Source organism: Serinus canaria, chromosome 2 (genome assembly GCF_022539315.1).
Source record: "Serinus canaria isolate serCan28SL12 chromosome 2, serCan2020, whole genome shotgun sequence".
Classification (NCBI taxonomy): domain Eukaryota; kingdom Metazoa; phylum Chordata; class Aves; order Passeriformes; family Fringillidae; genus Serinus; species Serinus canaria.
In genome coordinates this window covers 57,771,056-57,794,308 of record NC_066315.1, presented here as the reverse complement: position 1 = coordinate 57,794,308, position 23,253 = coordinate 57,771,056, and the positions used below count along the sequence as shown (strand labels likewise).

The 23,253-nt window shown below is 39.4% G+C and overlaps 1 protein-coding gene across 5 annotated transcripts in view; it reads right to left on the bottom strand.

The window, feature by feature from the left end:
• The window catches only part of COL15A1 (collagen type XV alpha 1 chain), a 120,223-nt gene extending 97,360 nt beyond the window's left edge, over positions 1–22,863 (bottom strand). For 4 of the 5 annotated variants that reach the window (XM_018918262.3, XM_030234463.2, XM_050971046.1 and 1 more), the window contains exons 1-2: positions 22,548–22,862; positions 22,337–22,419 (exon numbers count right to left, since the gene is read on the bottom strand). In XM_018918262.3, coding sequence (XP_018773807.2) covers positions 22,337–22,419; positions 22,548–22,558 — 94 coding nt within the window. In that variant the 5' untranslated portion in view covers positions 22,559–22,862. Of the gene's footprint in view, positions 1–22,336; positions 22,420–22,547 lie in introns of all 5 variants that reach the window. The other variant, XM_030234466.2, reaches the window with a different exon arrangement.
• Positions 22,864–23,253: the final 390 nt, after the last annotated feature.

Genomic DNA, 23,253 nt, shown 5'->3' with positions numbered 1-23,253 from the left:
TAACCAAATCCACAGTAGATTTTTACAGTGCATGCATTACTCCATTATTATACTTCCCAGAGTTAATTCTCTTCAGTGAACTAAACATTCTCCACTACAGAAAAGAAACAGTGCTTTACAGAACACATTCAGTTTCAACTTTTAACAATTTAGAGCCAGGGAAAGGTAAACTGAAATTACCATTGAGTATTTGTCACATTTTTCTATTTAGTTTCCAAGAGGATCCCAAGCTGAAAGAAGAAGCAACTGGACACTGAAACATAATCCTGCTTCCCTTTTTTATTCAAGTCTTTATAATTTCATCATGCATATTTATGGTAGCCATGCTCCTGACAACCAGTTTTAAAATTAATTTCTCATTTTTCATTTTAATGGTAAAAATGGATGGAAATTTATTGTTTAGCTTGTGAAACAGATTCACTTATGACAAAATGTGTTTTAGCTCAGAAATGAAGCCCAGCAAAGTACATCTGGTAAACATATCATCTAAATGTTAAATGCCTCAATCAACATCAGATCCAAATCATGACTGCAAGAAAATAAGATTTTTTTTCAAAGCACACACTGCTTGACTGTTTTCTTTGTACAAAGTGCTCCAGTAGCTACCTTTCTCTTTCTAGAGTTTCCTACATTCCATAGGAATTTCTTCCATTCCTTACATTGATCAATGGAGTTACTGTTTGATTTACAGCAGTCTTGCTTCACAGCTTGTGAAAGATGTTTTTCTAGGTGCAGATCCCTAACAGATCTGCACCTAGAAAAAAGGAGCCACTGCCATGTTTTAAATATGTTTTTGTGAGGCAACACTTTATTTGTCCCCAGCATGCTAAGGGTTATAAGAGGCTGTGAGGAGCAAAACTATTTATTTTAGAATCCCATTTAATAACTCAGATTTTTAAGCACAGATTTTGCAAATTGTATTTAGAAGCAGTCAGAATTTTATGCTTATTTAATATACTTTCCATGCACACATTTCACAACAAGTAGTTTTCTAATGCCAGTGAAATAAGTAGATAATGTAGAAATATTTGATTACAAAATAAAAGTAACTTCTCTTGAAAGAATTACATCATTTATGTATTTAAAATGTAAGTTCATTTTTCATTCCCATATCTTCAATGCTGAACTGAAACTGCTTAAGATAATAAAACCAGATACTTCTTCCTTGGCCTTGGAGTACAAACCCTTCTAACACACACTGGAATCCAGTTTTTTATCAGGGTGGAATGGAGCAAAAGTGTACACAGGAGAAGATGACATTGCCAGTGCTGCTTTGCAGAACCACCTTCCCAAAAAACAGGATGTTTTGCTTTCAGTTGCCAGGCTATAGGGAGTGCCATGTATATTGACCCATTGGAAGGGTTAAAATACTCATCTCCAAGCAGGTCCATCATATCTAGGAAGTTCAAGGCTAACCAGGCCAAGCCAAAGCTGATTTGATCTAATAATAATCATAATTTCAGTGGAAAGTTGGAATAGATGATCTTCAGAGTTCCTTTCCCTCCAACCTACATTTCCATTACTTTGTTTTACAGGTAGAAAAGAATCTTTTGTAGCTGCCATTACAGCTGTGAATATTACTGGGATTTTCTCCATTAGGAGAATGCTGAGACCATATTTCACAAACTTTAATGCATGCACTTGAGCCTGCTCTACCGATTTGCTAAGGAAGCAACAAGACTTTAGAAAAATCTTGGTGGAGCAGAAGAGTTGCAGACAGAATTAAAGAAACCTCTACAAAAAGGTTATAGAGAAGCATGTGGTGGTGAGAGGGAGCTGTAAGCAACAAATGCTAGGAAATGTGTAAAAAGGAAACCTGGAAGACATTGCAGTCTCCTGGAGTGCTGTGAAAATCCAGGCATGGTAAATGCCAAGGCCACTAACATTCATATGGCTCTGCTTGCCAGGTATTTTACCTCCTAATAATTAATATGAACATCCTGGAACAATAGAAGAGTAGCTTGCCAAGTTCTGCTTCCATCAGTTTCAGAAGATACTGGATGTTTTCAAGCCTCATCTCAAGGTATGCAGGATATTTCAAGGCTGCAGGATGGTGTGTTTTAGACTGGTTCAGACTGTATGTACCTTTGGGATGTACCTTTGGGACACCACCCCACAGATGTGAGCATTCATGTATCTAAAAGCAGGGATGTACTCAAATACTCTCCTGAGCTGTGGCTGTGCCTGTTTTCTTATTCATGATCATCTCATTATTAGAAAAGGAATGTGAAATTTCCAAAACAAGTCTCAGACAATCAAAACTCATGGTGTATTTAAAAGGCTGAGCATCTTAGTGCTTTTAAATGATGATAAAGTTTTCCTCTGTTGTCTGGTGAGATCCTCACTGTTCCTGACAACACAGTTTTGTATTTTCTGGCTAAATTGATATTAAATGCACATCTTGCAAAGCTTCTCATAGCTACAGCAAAATAATCCTATCCAATAGCATTACTGTAAAAAGTTAACAAAATCCTACTGATAGGCAGCAGTGACTCCCTCAAAAGTAAAGCTAAGGGCTAAGGAATTTTTTATTTAAAATGGAAAGAAAAAGCCCCTTTGTGTGAAAAGTTACTAAAATAGATGGTTCTTAGTCACAGACAGGTTGTCCAGCTCTGTGATAATGGGTAATAGTGGATCTAGTTGTTACTGTGCTTCTCACAGAACTGATTTATCTTTGTGTAATCTTTAATCCGACTGTAACCAGTAGGAAATCAGACTTTTATTTCATCACTCACCATACACACTGTGGAATGGATCATATTTTCCATGCAGCAAGGGAGGGTTTTTTTATAATTAACATGCTTGATATGGCTGTATATACTAACAGCACTCTAAGTGATATAGTCCAGAACATTTTGCAGAAGCAAATCATGACAGACTTTAATAGCATTTGTGTTAGCTTTCCTTTCACAAATATTATTATTTTAGAAGGACTGTGGAGTAAAATTTTTCTGTTATCTTGTTAACAGTCTATCAAGCAACTTGTCAATATTAGATTTACTAAATGATATGGGATTTTTGCTGGTATACAAGAGATAGTCTTGGAGAACTATGAGCTCAAAAGCCTCAGAATAGATACCCCTCTGTGACCTGTAAGAGATAACATAAAAATGAGCAGATGACCAAGCAAATACTTTTTAAAAAACTATAAATGTTTTAATTCTTGAAACAGGATTAAAGAAAGCACATGGAGAATGTGGAGGAAGAAAATGATACAAATGAGGCATACATTAAGAAATAAATACATCCTCTTAAACTAGCAGCTCCCAGAAATCCTGCAGAATCTCACTGAAAACATTGCAAAGTATTTTTCCAAACAAGTCTTGATGTTACAGTACTCTGACTACTTTTGCACTTTAAGCATATGCTGTCATTTTTGAAAAGCCAGCAGTGAGCCCAGCAAATGTATAGCAAAACTACTTGGCAAGAATTTACCTCCTTGAGATAAACCAAACTGCATTTCAGCACCCACCCCGAGCTACTAGGATTTACTGTGGAACTTGGCCTATGGCAAGGGAGAGACAGGGGCTCTGTGAGATGTCTCAGTGTCTGACTGTGCTCTGATTGTTTTAAAATTTATTTTTATATGGCTCAGAGGCAGAATATCATAGAATCATAGAATGGTTTTGTCTGGAAGGAGCCTTAAAGATCCCCTAGTTCCAAACCTCCTGCCATGGACAGGGACACCTTCCGCTGGACCAGGCTGCTCAAAGCCCCATCCAGCCTGGCCTTGAGCACTTCAGGGATGTGGCATCCCCAACCTCTCTGGGCAACCTGTGCCAGTGCTTCACCACCCCCAGAGAGAAGAATTTCTTCCTGAAATTTAGCTCTTTTAGCTTAAAGCCATTCACCCTGTCCCAAAACAAAGTGCATTTGTAAAAAGTCAAGCCCCCTCAAGGCAGTGGAAGTTGCCATAAAAACTTCTCTCTTCTCCAGGCTGAACAGCCCCAATTTTCTGTCAGTCCTCATAGGAGAAGTGCTCCATCCCTTTGATCACCTTCATGGCCCTCTTCAGGACACACTCACGAAGGTCTATGTCTTTCTCATACTCAATTTTCTACTTTTGAGTGTTCTGATTGATTGTAGACTGTGATGAAATGATTGAAACACTGCCAGTGGTATGCCTTTGGTCTGTGTATTTTTTGTCTACTTTTGAGTCATCACAGGAATGAATTACCTGCTTTATAAATAACTTCTTTTAACAAATACATCAATAACAACATCCAAACATTCTGTCCAGGCTTTCTGATTCAAGCTGTATGGCCATCATAGTATTAAAGAAAAAAATATATGTAATTTGCAGTACATGACACATTTGTCTCATTTGAATGCAATTAAAATTGTTTGTACAACTTCTTACTTAATGTAGAAAGACAAATCAGCTCCTAATTCTTCCAGTTATTTCCCACTTCCCATATAAGTCAGCTGAGGGAGACAGATAATGACATCTTACAGACTTTTGGTTATCTTTATGCTTATTTTTAATAAAACACAAAGAATCAATTAGCAAATTTCATGAGGTTGTTTTTCATTGCAGATTATAGAAACAGAAAAATTCAAGACTGGTCAAATAAAATTCCTCTATAATGTTTATAAAATTTTTTATTTAAGACAATTTTTCCTCCTTTCTTCCTCAAGGCTCCAACTTTTATCAGAATTTCTGGAAACAAAATTTAGCAACAAATTCACAGTCTCTCCATATAGATGATTGAAAATGTTTTCTCTGATTTATATCTTTTATGAAAATCCTCTTGATCTTGACAGTATTCATAAGGTTCCCAGTCATTAAAAAAAAATGTTTTCTCTGTTCAAGAATTTGTATGTGTTCAATACAGCAGGGAATCCACATTCATCCATGGAATAAATAGCAATTTGTATAAAGCACTCATAATTACGTTGGACAGCCACTAACTGTTGTGCAATGAAGCCACCTTCCAAAGTGCCTTGACACCAATTCTGTCGACACCATTCCGGCGTCTACTGAATGTTTCCAGCTCAGACACAGGATGACTGAACCACTCATTAGCCAGAGATTGCAACAGTTTGATCATATTGCAGTCACTAATTGGCAAAGCTGAAAGAAAATTGGCAGCATTCAGTAAATCCCATCTGCCCTTACTCTTTTCTCTGGCAGTTTCTGTTTTCAAGGCAGTGCTGGATCTTCATGATGCTGCTTTGGCTTTATCACACCGTGGGCTGGTTTAAGATCCAAGCTTGCAGAAAACAGCAAAGATTTCAACCCCTCTGGCTCCAGTTTTCCATTGCTTTTGTATTCATTTCAGCATCCAGCTGGCCTGAATTTTCATCTCCCACAGTAAATATCACTTAGACTATTCCTGTAGTCCATAGCTCTGATTTCTTTTTCCTAATTGTTCTGAGGAGTAATGAAGTAAGTTTTTAAAAAAGCCTACTGATTAAAGACTTTTAGAAAACATGTGAGTGCCAATGAACTTCTGCCAAAATATAATCATGCTTCTTTAGATGGGTCTGGCATGCTAGGTAAAATCAAGGACAAAATTGTAACTGATTTTTTCAATTCACATGGATATCTCAAGTTCAAGGCTTCAGGACAGTTCCATAATACAGAAATCTCCATTTTGTGGCTGACACAGAGGTAGGAGTTGAACTCTCTGAACCACAAATTAACTGGGAGATGATGGAACACATTTCCAATGTTAGTAACGTTTCATATCTTACAGAATAAGTGGGGGAAAATTGTTGAGAAAATGTCAATGTTTCACTTTACATTAAAAAGAAACACAAATTATTATTGCTATTGTCATTTTCAAGAGTATTTCAAGAAATGCCTAACAAAAGCAAATGATGACTTTATCTAGAGCAAATATATAGAAAGAAGATTCTGCAGCTTAATCTCACTTCTGCAGTCTTTCTGTAGTGGGAAAAAAAACTTTCGAGTGGGAAAGCATAAACCTTTTTAAGGAAGGCAAAGGTACAAGTTAAAACCCCCTATTATGTTGAATCATAGCAGGTTTCCCTTGGCCTTGGCACAGTTTCAAATGTAGGATTTATCCAGCAGCAAGGATACATCCAGCAGCAATTGGACCAAATTTGGACTACAGTGGAAGTAAAAGCCGTAAATAAAATCCTTAGCACAGCCTCAGCAGGTGCCAGCTGTTTTTCTGCACAACTCTGTCAGCAGCAAAGGAGGCATCCTCCTGCTACCTCACAAGACATCTGCTTGCTTCAGTCCTCAGTGGTGGCTGGTGCCCAAGTCAGAGCACAAGAAAATGAGTAATTCTGGAGTACACTGTCCACTGGGAAAATTAATCCTTCAAATCTTGCAGATTCCTTATATCTTTTTACTGGTCAGCTTGTTCCTGGAAGAACAAGAGCTGTATTCTTTCCATGATTTAAATTAAGTCCTTGTTTTAAAAAAACAGTCCTTAAAAGAAATTCACGCTGTTGCATGAATTTTAGCATCTAGTTTATTCAAATTAATGTTCATTTCCTTTAGTAGTAACCCAAGACCATCTGCTGCAACCCAAATTTTTTAGAAGCTGACAGATATCCAAAGGCAATTTTCCCTCATTAATCTCTGTAGATCAAGGGCTGCCCTCTGTGTCAGACTTGTGTATCCTCCCTCTGGATACATGGAGCACCTCCCCTCCCAAATGTGCTGGTTTGTGGCCAGGGGTCAGAGGTGTTACAGAAATGCTTAAGAAAATAAAACTACTTTCTCCATACAACACATTGCAATCAACTTTTTGGGAGAAGAGCTACATTCAACTACTGCAAAACTCCCTTCACTTAGCTGAAATTCAAAACAATCAGGGAAAAAGAAGCCAGTAACAATACTGAGTTCAGAAAGCAGAGGACAGTGTGTTTTGAAATGATCCAGACTTCAAAGTGTCAGTGTTCTACACACACAGAACTGTATGTTTGAACAGTTGGCTGTAGCATGAAATGCTTCAATATAGAGAAAGAGCAAGCTGGAAGCAGTTATAAAAAGCAATTCCTCTCTGAGCAATGTGGCCATTCCCATATGCTATTCCTAATGTACAGTTTAATAAATGATAGTTACAATGGGTTTGGTCAGTACCCTTGGCATGAAAAAAAGACAACCATGAACACAGACAAAACTGATCTCTGAAATACAGCAGGTTTTGCAGCTGCCACGAGGCCACTGGGTTTTGTCAGACAGAGTAAAGAGAATTTCAAACCACCTTTATTTTTCTTGTCTGCCTAGAAAGGAGGTTTTCAAGTAGCACAAGCCATTGCATCTCTCAAATTTCTACTGTTGGCCATATTAAAACAACAGATGCAAGGCAGCAAAACTAAGACCAAATTATTATTAATATGAAGGCAACATGGTTTTCTCTGGATAAAATATCATGCATCTAAGGATAAGTTACAGTACCCCAAAAGCATTATGAGCTGCACACAGGTCTAAGTTTTCTAGTTGGAAGTTATTATATTAGTTACCACATTAATTATTAATTTTAATCATTAAAATGGCATTACAAATTCAGAAAAAATCTGGTTCTCTGCTTTGGCAAATAGGCAGATTTTTTTTTCTCAGTGTGTAAGCATAAATAGTCCTGTAAAAGTACGATGGAGCAGGGAATCCCAGGACGCAGAAAGATTTCATATCATCACCATCATCATCATCAGTGACAGAGTAACTTCTGGCTGTGAAAAAGTGGGTGTTTTGCATAGTGACATCTCTTAGCTTTTCGATCTCCAAATCATAGAATGCTTGTGCTACTGTGATGTGGGAACCCAGGAAATTCCTCTGGCTGCCCTGGAGGAGACCCTGGCAGGGGGTTGGGAGACCTTGGCTCGGAGCCCAAGATCCCTGTGCCTCTGATCTTGACCCATGGAAATCTTTTAAATTCAGAGTTACAAGTCAAGAGAGCTTAAGTATAATGATAGTGAATTTATCACAGGGTGAAAAATAGATTTTTGAGGTTTTTAGAATGGGGGCTTGGGGTCCCAAGATAGAGGAATTTGGGCGTGCCTTGTCCCTTTTCCTTCTTCTTCCTAGCCTCCATCTTCTGAGTGATGGTGGCACTTTTAGATTGGTTGAAGTAAAAGCTCACTGTCTAACATAAGTGATTTGTATTGGGAAATAATTGTCAATAATGTACACGTAGTTTTTAGTATAAAAACACAACACCACCACTGAGGCAGTCAGTGTGCCTCAACCCGACCTGCCAGACAGACCTCAGCGGGTCAGAGAAAGAATTTTATAGATAAGAAACAATCAGCAACCTTGAGAATGAGAATAGAAGAGTCTGACTCCTTCTTTGAGTGCCAGGCTGGGAAAAAGAGGCTTGTACATATCTCAGAGTCACTCTGACCAGCAGAGATTCCAAAGACAACTCAGTAACAAAGGGATTCACCTCCAGAGCAGGAACAGAAACTCCATTGCTCTGTGACAGTGTAGGTTTCATGCATTAACATTCCCTGTAAAAACAGTTTGAAGAAGCCACAGCAGGGCTTTCCCTCACTCCTTCTTTTGGCCTTTGCCTTTAAACTGAGGATCTTGCCTTTGGTCTGTGCCTGTGTTATGCTGCAGCTGGCTAGTCCATGTCCAGCCAGCCATGAGTCCTGCTGACTCAGACCCAGAGCTTTACCCAAAAAACTTGTATTCCTGGCTTGACTTCCTGGCTTGCTCATCACTGTGGACTTGTGCAATGATACAGACTCTTGGCTGAACTTGGCTGCCATCAGCAAACACACTCTGATGATTTTGCTTTCTTTCTGTGGAACCGTGTCCTGGCTGGTGAGGTCACTTGTTCAGAGGTCTGGCTTCCTGCTCCCTGACCACTGCAGAGCAGCCTGCCTTTGGTGCTCTCTGACAGCCTACACCTGCTATCAAGAAAATGAAAACTGCAGTAACATCTTCCCAAGTATATATTTCGAGCATACATATATTCATTCCATGGCTTCAAAATGAAGAAAAACTATGAATGAAAAAAAAATTCATTTAATGGAGCGTCAAAACTTTCTTGTATCTAGAGAAACATGTAATGTGTAATCAGATCAATAAGAAGACACAAAGAATTTTTTAAGTGCAGTAATTTGTACTCTGCAAAGACAGAATTCAGCCAACTAATTTTTTATAAGGTGGCATGTCTGTAAAACTTTATATCATGAGAAATACACATAAGAATTTATTAGTTATTTATATCACAACTAATCCAGACCCAAGTCTCTTCCAGCAGAATGATTTCCAGTTAAAGAAGAATAGATATATTTGTTTCTGAGTTAGAATGAGGAGAAAGCAGTATAGACAATGATAGTACAACTGAGCGAGGTTCTAATGCATTTTATGAATTTTGGCTTCTAAGGGAAGAAATATGTGTTTGCTTTCTTGATCTTGCAGCATACTCTTTTTTGTTTATTCAAGCCTTGATCCTACAGGGCTGAGATTAGCTTTTAAGAGCTAAATAAAGCACCAGTTTAAGGAAGGACTCATTGTTGATTTTAAGTTTAAAATATCCATTAATACTGTGGGCAGAAACCCTTCATAATGTTCAGTGATTACCCTAAACTAGAATGCTGCTTTCTGTGGCATATAGCAGGAATGACACAGAATAAGTACAATAAATCACAGCTTGGCTCACAGAGTCACTGATATTTTAGGACTCTGGCCCATTTAGGACAGTTTTCTAGGTGTGAAATTTGTTTTTAAATTCGAGGCAAGCCTATCAGATAGAATAGGTTAGTTTAAAATAACTAACTCCAGATAACAAATTAGGTCCTGGAGGTAGACAGAGGGGAAATTCTCCTCCATACTCTTCTGTATCACAAAAATCAAAATATATGTAAACAGGACAAACTGCATCAAAAAAATGCAGTTGCTCCTATGTATTATATTGGTCTTGCTAGCCATATAGTTAATATGACAGCTTTTCATTTTCTGTCTTTAGACACGTGTCCATGCTCAGGTCTGTTCTGGTTTGAGAAGTATTTCTTGAAATCAGAGACTTTGTATATTGAGCATTTATCTACTGCATTAGCAGAAGGACAATAATTCAGGGGCAAATGCCATCACAGTCACCACAATAAGAGGTTTGCCTGAGTTAATGCAGAGGTACAGTCTGCCTCTGTCCCAAACAGCTGAAGTTTGTGCCTGAAGTCACTGTGACAGGGTCCCTCTGATACTGAGTGCAAACAGCTGCAGAGAAGGATGGAGCACAGAGTTTGTGGTCAGTGTAGCCTGCCTGGCCATGAGTCCCTGAAAGGTCAGAGAGCAAGATAAATAATTTCAAAAATCTTAAATAAATTTTAAAAAATCTTTCACCTCTACTCTCTTGGAAAGGGAGGACAAGAGTTGTTTAAAGAGCCTCATGGTCAGCAGAACCACGAGGAAAGATGAGAAATCATAAGGTTACAGTAACATGTTCCTGTGTTCTGCTCCAAGATTATTTTCCCAAAAGCATTCTACAGAACTTCAAAACAAAACAAAATGAGAAACAGAAGGGGAAACTGAAAGGGAGGAGAAAGAGGCAAGTGGAGAAATAAAAATGGAGAAAGGGAAAAAGGAAAGGGAAAAGAGAAAAGGGGAAAAGGGAAAAAGAAAAAGAGAAAAATGGATAATGAAAAGGGTATATTCTTTGACCTATATTTAGACAAGCATAAAAAGTGGAAAAGGCTAATTTGATTCCATATGGTTATTTGGTATAAGTATCAACAGCCTATTAGGTCTCTGATTATTCTCAGGCTCACAAACAAGGCTCACAAACAGCAAGGGATTGAGAACCAAGCACAATCCAGGTCTTTTAGCATTAAGTATATTCACTTTCCTCATCTTTGACTGCCCTTTTCTGTGATCACATCACTGATAATGAGGCTCAGAAACAAATGAATTATGGAAAACCCAATTCTAAGTCCCTTTATAAAAATCACAGGAAAAAATTGTTTGCAAGAGCCCTGCAAAAGTCATCTAATCCAATGTGCTGCTTAATGCAGGGTGATCCTGAAGAATAATGTTGTCAAGAGCCCTATCTAGTCAAGTTTAGAATACTTGCAAGAATGGAGATTCCAAAAACCCTCTCACCAACTTCTTCAAGGACTTTACTGCTGCCATGGTGAAGATTTTTTCCCCACTTGTTCAATCAAAATTTCCTTTGTTGCTTGTTTTGGCTGCTACTTATTCTTTTGCTCTGTTTTATCCTCTAAGAAGAGTCTGCCTCTGCTGTTTCTACCACCATTCAAACAGTGATGATGAGGACCATGTCACCACCTTGCCCAAGAGTAGAAACTTCCTGAGGTACAGGGTGGCTGAAGTTGTTAAGAGAGACCCCTAGGATCTACAAGTCAACCATAACAGAATATTGAACAGGAGCAGCTGACAAAATGGTGATATACCAATGAAGTGAGAGAGAGAGAAGCTGTCAGAAACATGTGCTGTGCACTGCAGGCTATTCTAGCTGCTTCACAAAAAGCTTCATCTTCAGATGATGAATGCCTTAAGTTTCTAAACTGCAGCAAGACAGGCTCAGTTTGAGAAACCCACAGATAATGTGAATGTGACCCTCAATCTTTAGGCTTTCCCTACAACTTATGAGATGTATTTTAAGTAAACTGGCAGTTGAGAACTCTTTGTTTCATGTCCATTGTGAGGTAGAGAACCATCTGAAGCCTGTCAAACTGATCCAGCTCCACCTCAGGACAGATAAAGGCGTTATGACCAAGTTCCTCTCCGAACCTTGTGCAGATGCAAGAGGATGTGGAGTCAAGTGTTGAGTGTCTCCCTGCCTCTTCTGGTTTCAAAATGCAAAGATTGCTCCTTTTACATACTGTGAATCAAAAATGGAAATGCTGAAAGAAGTTGGAGGCACACAGTTGTCACAGCCTCCTCAGTAAGGAAATAAACACCACCTGTCAACCACTTTGATGATGGTGTTATTCCAACAGACTGTTCCACATGAATTTTCCTTCATTATTTCAGTCTGCATTGTTTGTGTTACACTGACCTACGTTTAGAAATTCACCCATGAAAAAAACACAGCAGAGCCAAGTATTCAGAAACAGGAAAACCTTTTGTTCGTATCAGATAAACATATCAAACACACAGGGATAGTTAATATTTCCAAAACACTTCGATGTATGGCTATGGTACTGTCATTACACACAGAACAGAGGACAAGAGAAGGTGTTCATGTAGATAGCCTTGCCTTCCCCATAGTTGTTTCAGGCATTTGTACTAAATAATGTATTTACCATTGTTTGGCTAACTGTATAGGAGCTAAATGAGACAGTAGCTTCTTCTTTTGAATGCTCTTAATGGGAATTCTGCAATGTGTCTGGAAACAATATGTCTTGGAATGAGACACTTAAGATATGAGTAGCTTCAGTGTATCAGAGGGCTTGCAAGCAAGTATTCATTTAACACTCATACTATAAATACTTGTGAGTATCTGTGTTAACTCCTAGTTGGGGCAGCAGTTTTATCCCCACTTCCTTTTTTTAATGAAAACTTCTTTGTTGAACAAGTCAAAGCTCATGTGGGCAAAGCAGTAACAGAGTTGCCACAATTCCATCCTGTCTTTTGGAATTCTGTAAGAGAAGTATAAAAAATGATCTACAATACTTCAGGTCACCAGTGGTTTGTTTATTTTTCCACTGAGAAAGCATCCTTGAAATTTTATGAATGTTTACTTGCACTGAGCACCACCCCCACTCCCCAGCTCATCACATCTCTGGACCAGGATGTTGCTATGTGGTACTCATTTGTCAGATCTGCATCTTGTGACAGATTTAAGTTTCACTTTAAGTGCACCAGAAAAAAAGCATACACCCCCAAAACCCCCTGAAAATCCAACATACCAAAAACCCAACAAAAATACATGTAGAATCAAAGCCTTGATTATACTGTAAGGCCACCTTAAGCAGTACTTTGAGTTCAGTCAAGTCTGGTTTGGTAAAAACAAACGGAGCTATACACTAATATGACATACTTTATAGAACCCTGAAAACTAAAACTCTTTCAGGTAAGTGTTTTTAATTAATACCATTTCACTACAATAACTAATAGGGTATTTTGATCAAGAGCCAGGTTTTTTCAGCTGAGACAACTTTCAAAACTAGCATGTGTTTTACAACTTTCCTGTAATCACATGTGAAAGAAACTAAAGACAGAAATGAAAAAAAAAAAAATCAAACCATGTGGGTTAAACCACATTCATGGCTAGCCTGAACAGGATGAAATGTTTGCTTGTTTTTTACTGTGAAAAGCATGAAAGGGTTCGAGTCATGTAAACCCACACCCACAAGCACCACAAAGTGGCAGCACAACTGTGGAGCATTCATTGCAGATGAGTGGTTCCGCCTTACCAAGTCAAGAGCTGTGCTGGTTTGGCACAGTGGTGAAACAGATGGAACTGGAACAGCCCTTGGAAAGCTGAAGACTTGGAAAAGCTAAGACTTTGGCCCTCTGAGAATAAAAGAGCACCGCATTCACAGAAGTGACGCAGTGTATTAAGATGGTCCATAGCTAACCAAAGCAGGATGGCAGAAGTGAAAATCCTTACTGTGAGGACACACTGCTCCCTCACACCTCCCTCTGTGAGGCAGCCAAAGCACTGGCAAGAAGGATTCCTGATCAATGGATGTTTTGGTGTTAGGAATTCCAAAAATGAGAGGATTCCTAGAAAAGCCTTAGGTTTTGCATAATTTTCCCCACAGTTTGCTTTGTAGACCACCATGTACACATTAATGCCTAATAATTACTCAAGCTACCAGCACATTTGTTTCAATTATCCACAACAACTCTTTTACACCTTAAGATTTATCTTCTCATGCTACATGGCAGTGCTGAGACAGACATCTTCTGTGGGACAGAAAGAAACACAGGGACAAGCGGCAGTAACTCTAAATTCATATATTTCAAGAAATATTGTACCTGCAGTGTGTGCTTGACAGCTCTTAGTTATCAAATTAAGACATCAAACATACCATGATGCAGTGCATAAGCATAATGGTGGGGAAAAAAGGGACAGGTGAAAAAATGTCACCTGGTTCCATTTCTTTGGTACTGTCAAAGAGGAGAAAATAATAAATTTAGAAAAGCTATACAGTTCTTTTCCAACCTCAAACAGATCTGCTCTTTCTAATTGCCTGTTTTTCCAATGGGATGGCTCACAGCTCAAGTGTTGTCGTTCAAATTTATTTTATTGATTCCTTGTTAAGTGATTCATTCTGTTGTACTCCCATGCTCTCCCCAAGCTGGTTTACCCTGGGTTTTACCCTCCCTCCAAGCTGTCCCTCAGGCCATTCCCCACCCCTTGTTCCAGCTCTTTCTCTGCCTGTCAAGGCATCCCAGCCCTTGATTCCCGAAACTTCTCTGCAACTTAAACCTTGGGCCAGTCCTTGTCTGCAACGCCCCTTTGGAATTCCCCGACTCCTGGAAGCCCCATTGGCCCATGTGACCCATCCTGTCCACCCTCCTACCCCAATGTGCCCCAGACACTGGATGCAATCCCCTCACTCCTCCCCTGAGGATTCCCTATTGGTTAGGTGTTTCCATCCTCCCCCTGACTTGTATCTGACCAAAACCCCTTGCACAGGAGTGTCCCGGGCTCTTGGTATCTGATCTCTTTAGTTGGAGTCAGCCCTTCCTTGTGGAACCTCAAGATAGAGAGCTTTTCCTCCTTTCTCCTCTGCCTGCTCCCTGTCAAGGCTTGTGTGTGGCATCTTAGAGCAAGTGGCCCTAAAGGTTCTGCCTCTGGTAAATCCCCATACCGAGGCAGTTCCCCACTCCTGGCGTGGCACTGGCATTCTAAGAGCCAGCCCAGGCTCTGGTAGCCACAGCATTCAAGCTGTAAAATTTTTGAAGGGATCACTCTTGATTATGGGACCAGATTGTACCTGAGATGTTTGGGTTCAGTCTATCACGTCACCCACGTTGGGAATGAGGATGTTTAGGGGTGCTGGGCTCAGTGTGCCCCACAGAGCAGTCCACTGATGGAGTGGGAACTGGCACCCAGTGACTGCGCTTCATATCCCTGGCTGCACCCCTTGGAGCACGGGTGGGTCAGTCTGGTGTCAGTACACATCTCTGCCCACTCATCTCCTCCTTACTTCGAGTTTGTTTACGTGGATGTTAAGGAGATGGTGCTGAAAGTCTTACACAAGACCACAAATATCAGCTGTCCTTTCCTTACACACTGAGCTGGTCATTTCATTGCTTAAGGCTATGAGATTCCTGACCAAGATTTTCCACTTCCCACTTTTGTGCTGACTACTCCTAATCACCTTGTTCTTACTAGAAGGCCTTCCACAATTATGTGCTCCCACACCTTCCCAGGAACTGAGGTCAGCTGCTCAGCCTGCAGATCCCCTTGCTCTTCTTGAAAATAGGAGTGACGCTGGATTTCTTTCCATTCATAGATCTTCTGATCACCACAATATTTCAAAGATTGCATTCCAAAGTTCTGTCTCAATGATATCAGCCAGTTTGATGAGCCCTCATGGACGTGTCTCATGAGGTCCTGTCAATTTGCAGATATCCAACTGATTTCAATGTCCCTTCTCTCAGTCTGCCTCAATGGAGGACTTGAATTCATGCCTTCAGATTTCCCCAGTGGGCTCAGGGGCTCAATTTCCTGGAGGGAAATCTTAGCACTAAAAAGTGAGGCAAAGAAGGCATTGAGTACCTGGGTTGTTTCCATGCCCCATCACCAGATTCCTTGCCCCATTTAATTTTGCAGCAGATCCACATTTTCTCTTAATCTCTTTTTTTGCTGCTGGTATACCTGTAAAAGCCTTTCTTGTTGCTCTTCTCTTCCCTTGCTAAATTTAATTCCAACTGGCTTTTGACTTTCCTGAGCTCATTCCCATGCTCTCAGTGTCGCTGTATTTTTGCCATGCTACCTGACCCTGTTTCCAACTCTCATATGTTTCATTTTACTGTTTGAGGGTACTTATATGAAGTACCACCAGAGATGAATCAGAGCACGGCTGTCACACAGGTTTATGTTTTGAAACTGTTTTTCAGCAAACCCCAGTTACAGGCTGTTCAAAATATCCCCAGCTTATAGGAAATTTTGAAGCATGTCTTGGAGCACTATTCTTTCCTCTCAAGAGTCATCCACTTACTCTTTAGCAGGCAGCACAAAATTCAAAATGATTTCTGGGTGGGTTCTGTTCTCCTTGAGTTAGGTTATGCCTGTCACTTGCAAGAAGGGCAGTGAGTATAATAAAATGCAATGAGTAATGACAGATGCTATAATGCCCTCTTGGTCACCAACCACCAAAAAAGCACAGAGAAAATCAAAACCTATATTCAGCTTTCCAAGGAAGCAGAGCCAGACATCATGGCTATCCACAGGACTCTGATTTCACAGTTCAGAGGAAGAAATGTCACAAATAGGACTGGAATTTAATGCTGCCTGAGCAGTTCTGAGTAACTCTTCACAGCAAGAAGTGGATTCAGTGGCAGCAGAGGAAGTAGACACAGTATTATAAGACCCAAGAGGTTCCCAAATATAGAATGAACAGGCTGAAGCCCTTACTTGTTAATATTTTGTGTTCTGTACTAAAGATGAAGTAAAAGACCATGAGTGATGGGGCAGGTAGTTAATATTCAAATCTCATTGCTGAATCACTGTTACCAGATTTAGGCTTCCAGCAATTGAATGTTTAGAATAAAACACATTTGAATGCCTCCAGAAAACCCTGGTTCTTCTCAGAACCCTTCAGGAAAACTTGGTACAGACCCCAGCTCTTCTCAGGCTGGGCTGTAAGGCAGCCACAAATGATTTTAAATGCTGCAATTCTTTTTCAGGACACATTCAGCTCTGCCAGTTGCTTTTTCCAAGGTTTTCTGACCAGAAAGTATCCTGAATAATACATCTGTCATCTCATGCTGCTCATATGCAAATACATTAAAACTGAGGTTTGCTCATTTTCCTCATTCTTTGGGAGAATTCTACCTATATTTGACTCTCTGCAACATTTATGAATTTTTAGGTTTGGGAGCAGGAACTGCTAGAGGTGGAAAAGTTTCATGAAGAGAATTAACCACAGTCTAAATTGCTGTTTGATTTTGTTGTTTAATGAACCTGCTGTAATCTTGTGGGTTGGCCAAATGGGAAAAGATTGTTTGAGGACTGAAAATTAATGATGATAAATAGACATACTCTCTAAATAGTTACCATCAATGACAGCCTAAATAAAGCAATCAGAATTCACTGAACTGTAAAATTGACTGTCTTTCTAGCCAAGGCACACTTGCATAAATTGGCAAAGGTACTGCATGAATTTGGTCAAATGTGAGACACCACTACAAGAAAAACAAAACTGATCCATGGCTAACATTGAAGAGGAAAGGGAAGAAATCACAACCAAAGGGACAGATGTCTTCCAAAAGAAGCATTTGATCTCATAATTAACATGTTAGAATAAGAAATATGTTCTTTGGAGCCCTTTGAATATACCAAAAAAGTAATACAGTCAGTTCTTTCCTCCTGATGCTCATTTGTTGAAATGATCCTTCAAATCTAAATGCAAGTGGCAAACACAAGCACAAATGTGATTTTGAGTTCTATTCAAGATCATGGAAACAACGGCTTACTCCAGACTTCTGGTGTGCCCAAGGACGCCTCCAGAGAGGAAATGAAGACAGTCATTATAACACCAAATCCACCCCAGCTGGTTTCCTCTTCTGAGGCCTCAAAAAAAAAGCTAAAAATTGTCTTCTGTTGCCTGGTAGCGTCGCTTAGGAAGCATGTAGTTTATTGTCCAAGAGAATTAACATGTAGAGAGTGTTACATAGAAAAAGAATCCATTTAGAAAAGTGACAGAATGGAACAAATTTTCTAAGTCAGGTTTGTTCTACTGGTGTTATCAATCTCTAGAGCTACTGAGAGAGATGACCCCAACTGAAACAAAGTGATTTTCTATTGTAAATTGCTGTGCTCTGCATGGAAAGGCTTTTTATCAACTATGAAATCAGGCTCAGCTCCACATTGAAAACATGCACAACAGCTGGTAACAGCTTGAAGACGTGCCTGAAGGATCACAGTGGCTCATTCAGTTTAGACTCAATTGCAGCTTGATGATGTCCAAATGCTCATTCTGGTACAAGAGGACTGCAATGCCATCTGAGTTCTCTTTAAGGAGGACTGTGCTTTATTATCACTGTAATTGTGTCCTGTCTTTGGAAAGAATGGACTGAGCCATCCTCATCCCACGTGTGACTGCACACATTTGACACTCAGAGCACATACAATAATTACTTGGTAGAAACAAGATTTTGGATGCATAGACAAGTTTGTTTACACTCATGATGTCAGTTTGCTGTGAAGGGAAGATCCGGTTCTCTGCTTGTAAGAATCACACCAGCTGATCATCAGCCAATGAAAGTCAATAATTCACAATTCCTCCATTAAACTCAGCAGGTCAGGAGTGCAAAGTTTATGTCAACAGCCTAATGACAGCCTCTGTGTACAGAGGGCCAATGAAAGAGACAAATATTTACTTTATGTAAACTATAGCTAAGCATGTTACTTAGGCCAAGAAAGAGCTGTTCAGCTTGGCTAATAATAAAACCCAGATGTCAATGAGAAATTTGTAAAGCTTCTTTTAGAGCTCATAAACATAACATAAACTGCAGAACCACACACATTTAAACATTTTGAAAATATTTTTTTAAAATGAAGGCACTGATTTGTGTGTAAAGAGCTGAGAAACACTGATAAATGCCTACATAGCCTAGAAAAATAAATGTCACTTCTGCAAGAAGCTGGAGCAAGTCATAGGGAGGAGTCTATCACTCAAACCTCAGCAGGGCTAGCATTGAGATTTTCTAACTTTATGTCTGTCCACAGTCTGGGTGCCAGCATGCTCAAGGCTTTTCTCTGAGTACCTTCTGTTCACCAACAAATTTGTTGTTGAAGAAGCAAAACATGTTAAAAGCAGCCAGGGTCATTAGTGTAAATCAAGATACATTATGGGGCATGATTAAGGGCCAAGTACACACACTGCAAGGCAGTACCAGATAAATAAGACAGACCACGCTTTCATGAGCAGATAGATACATGCTTGATTGTCAATTGAACAAAAGAGAAGTGATGAAGAGATTCATTAGGACACCAACATATCTTCAGTCCTCCTGCACAAACCCAAGAAGAATAGGGTACTGTATTTGCAAAATTTTTGTGAACACAAGAGAAAAACTGCAAAAGCTCCCCATGGCTCAAATAACACTACGTTTGGGTAAAGAGGAAGAAAGCATTTTATTTCTTACCTATTTGCACATGTTGCAGGGAAATGGACTAAAAACTTTCAACAGAGATGGTAAAATTCATCATTCTAACTCAGAGAAACTGCTGAGATTTCAGAACTCCTGTTCAGGTTCACTCTGGAGCAAGGTCACATTATTTCTTAAAAGTTTTGTTGAAGTAATGACCAAATCCCATCAATTTGCAGACCATGCAACAGAATTTTAAAATTCTGAATTAAATATTTCAAAATTTTAAATATTTGTTTTACAACTAGTATATTACTTCAAATATAAGTTTTTATATACTTTCTTTTATTTATTTGGTGTTTTATTTTACCATGAAATATAGCCAGAAATTCTAGGACTTGGAAATGAAAGCAACACTTCTACTAAAAGACCCAATATCTCACAAGTTTACTAAAAAGTTAAAGTAGAGCCCAGAAGTTCTCAAAGAATTTCAAAGACTCTCATCTGAATGACAACTTCCCATCATTCTTTCCCCCTGCCCCCCCTTTTTCTATGTAGGAAATAATCATAACTACATAGTTTCCTCAAGAGAAACAAGACTTGGTCAAAACATTGTTCCTGATAGGAAACTGATTAAAATTTTCTAACTAGTCTTTCTAGTATCTCTCACAAAGTCATAAAAGATCTCAAGCCCTCTGCTGGACATCTGCTGAGGCTTTTGTTTTATTCAGCACTCTCAACCCTGCTCCACAATTCAGTGCTCCCCGGTGGAAAACAAGAGGACAAAGATGGTGAAGGTAAAGATAGCAAATTTTTCTAAAATCTGAGGGTCACTGCTTTGTTTTCAGGTTTGTAAAAAATAACTTACCCCTTCCCCATCCCTCAGTGAATAGTTCAATCCCTGAACAATTTTCTTGCCATTATTTAACCAACTCAAGAACATCTCAAGGTATATTTTCCTTTTTGCACGTGGCCAGCACAATGGTACAACAGAAGGCACCTGTGCTGTTCTCTAAACCACACTTACTCATTCACAGTTTCTATTTCATTCGGATGAATTTAGAGATACCCATCTGTGCCATGGGTAGAGAGAGTAGAGCTGGGCTCAGAAAAGCAGTGCAGCATTATTGACAGGGCTGGGATATCCTGGAAAGCAGTAACCTAGAAGGAGACAGTGACCAAAAGGACACTGGATAAAGCAAATGTTTAGCAGCAAAAGGCCTGGATACCAAAGGGCCAATTCATCACTCTGTGTCTCCAAGCATTTTCATCTCAAATACACAGTTTATTTCTGAGCACTCAACTGCTGAGAGGAGCTGTGAGAAAGGAAAATGAGGTTATTTCTCCAGAAATTAGACTGAAAGATTTAAAGTATGAAACTCTTCCCTTCAGTTACAGGTAGGATTTTTATTAGTCATGTATTTGCAGCACCAGAAGGAAAGGAATATTATTCCTGTCTCTGGCATTCAACACCTGATTTCAGAAGATGAAATAATTTCAATCAGGAAAGGAAAGTTAGGAAAAGGTGCTGTGTAATGGAAAGCATGAGACCCCCATTATGTCAAGCACTTAAAAATCAGATGTGAAAAAATTTAGTAAACATTTGGGAACAGGAACTTCTGTATTAACAGACAAACGAGTAGGGAATGTAAGGCCAAGACAATCATGATGGAACATATTCCCAGAGCAGTGCCTAAGTCCCCAGTGGTGTTAGGACACTTCCTTAACCTTACTTGATCTTCATTCATGGTAAGGTTAGGAGTCCTTCCAACAGCAGTAAAATTCTGAACTGGAAGAAACTGTCCAGAAACAATAGTGATTATCTTTCCTGCTTTTGACATCTGATCTGACTTTCACATGTAGGAGATTTAAAAAGACCAGATCTTCAGGTAATAGAAACAAGCACAGATCCACCAAAAAAGAAGTTGTGTGTCAAATAAATATTTGCAGGTTTTGTCACTTTACTTGCAGCTCTAATGATCTTCTGATTATTTACTTGTGTTTGCCAAAATTTGGTTCTCTCCTGTCCAGATCTCTCTCATGCACTGTCATTCATCAGCTCAAGAAAAACAATTTTACCTGATGCAACAGATCAGCCTCCAGTGGATAGACAATATATTATATATCAGTCACCATTTAGATATACATTTCTTAATTCTAAGAGCTGCTTTCTGTTTGTTTCCTTAATTAATTACATGTACAGCACTAAATATTTCTCATCTGTACCTATAGCATTTTTTAGTGGTAAATAATCTGTTGGTTTTTCTCCTGCTGAAATAACTACCTGGGGCTTTGGCTTTTAGATGCCAAAGTGTCAGTGATCTATGACAGTGTCAATGAAAAGGCAAAAACCACTGAGTAACATCAAAGTCTTCATGTGTGGTATCTACTTCCCATCAATACTTTCTAACACTCCTATCACACAGTTATCTAGAGGTCATTTACATAACAAATGCCAGCTAGTTTTGCAAGAGAGTTAAAAAAGCTCTTTGGTGTAAATATCACCGTTCCTAATGGCAAAGCAATATGTGAAACTTTTTTCTCAAATTTACATGTGAACTTTTAAATCAGTGTTCTCCCTCACTAGTTAAATGTAAGGCTGTGCCTTCCGGAGATGCCGAGGAATTTGGCTGTGTTACAAGAACGTATGATCTGAAATTACAAAAAGACTTTTCACTGAAAGTCCATGAAGACTGTACTGGTAAAATGAAACATTTAACTCAAGAGATTAGAAAATCTCAATTTGTTCAGACTTTTACCAGGTTAAATCTCTATGCTCTGGAAGGAGCATCACATCTATGTCTTTGCACTCACACCATGCCTGGCACATTCCTGATATGCCCACAGTGACACATCTATCTATCCTAATTGTAAAAACATGCAGTATTCTGAATTTCCTGAAAGTGCTTTCTGCTAACTCTGAAGATATATTAAGAAAGCTGTCATGATAGGCTGCCTTAGAGCTGGAGAACCAATGCATTTATTTACACTCATCCAGAATGAATGGGAATTTAAGCTCCTAACTCACAGCAGCTTTCCTATATGAAATGATGAACAGTAAGCAGCAGATAAAATGAAGATCTGAAATGGCAGAGTGTCTTTCCATATTAGGAAAGCAACTCTTAAAATCCACACTTACTCTCAAATTATAAACATGATTTGGAGAAGCCTTACCTTCTATGATCTGAGCTGCTGCACCAGCATGGATTGACAAGCCAAAGAGCAGAAGCGACAAGTCCCAGGTCCACCAGGCATGCCTGGAGCAGGTGTGCCAAAAAAAAAAAAAAAAAGGGGAGGTGGGGGAAGAATGAGACCAACGAGTGTAACACAGAAACACATGGGGGGAAAAATAGAAATAGTAAAACTTAGAAGCAAGAGTTCTTACCATGAGAGCATTTTCTGAAAGTCAGTGGAAAGAACTTGAGTGAGAAAAAAGTGCAGTGCACATGAGTTGTATGCTTATGAAAATAAGAATTTAATAAAAACTGGAGCCTGCTGTTTCGCCTCCAACGTTCAGACACAAGTGGAACAAAGGCAGCACTCAGGCTCTCTGTGTGACTCACTGCAATTCACTGCTCCAGCTCTGAAATCTGACTCCGTGTAGACTTTCCTGTCAGACCACTGCCGAAAACTTCCTACTGTATTTATGGACGGACACCCCTTACTGCTGTACACCATCCCAGCGCTGTCATTACCCTGCCCTGTCTTTAACTGCTCTGTGCCCTGACAGGCAGCAGCACAGCTTCTCCAGCTTCCCCTCCTGCCTGTCATAACCTCCACTTACTCAATAAAATACGACCTCCAACATCCTTCCATCCAGCGTTACACAGGCAGTGATACAAATTCCTATATGGAATGGACATTTCTCCTGCCATTTTAGCCAAACAGTGTTGGAAGCAAGTTTGAAGGTATGAGCAGGACAGAGGAGCAGTTAAATGGCAACCAATGCCTGGGATTCACACCTGCACTGTCTTACAGATTTTGTCACCTACAGAGACATTTTGGAGTCTTTTCTCCACCCTTTTCTCTGACAAGCTAAGTTTAATACTCCTATTTACAGAGATTTACACCCTGCATGTAGTTTGAGACTG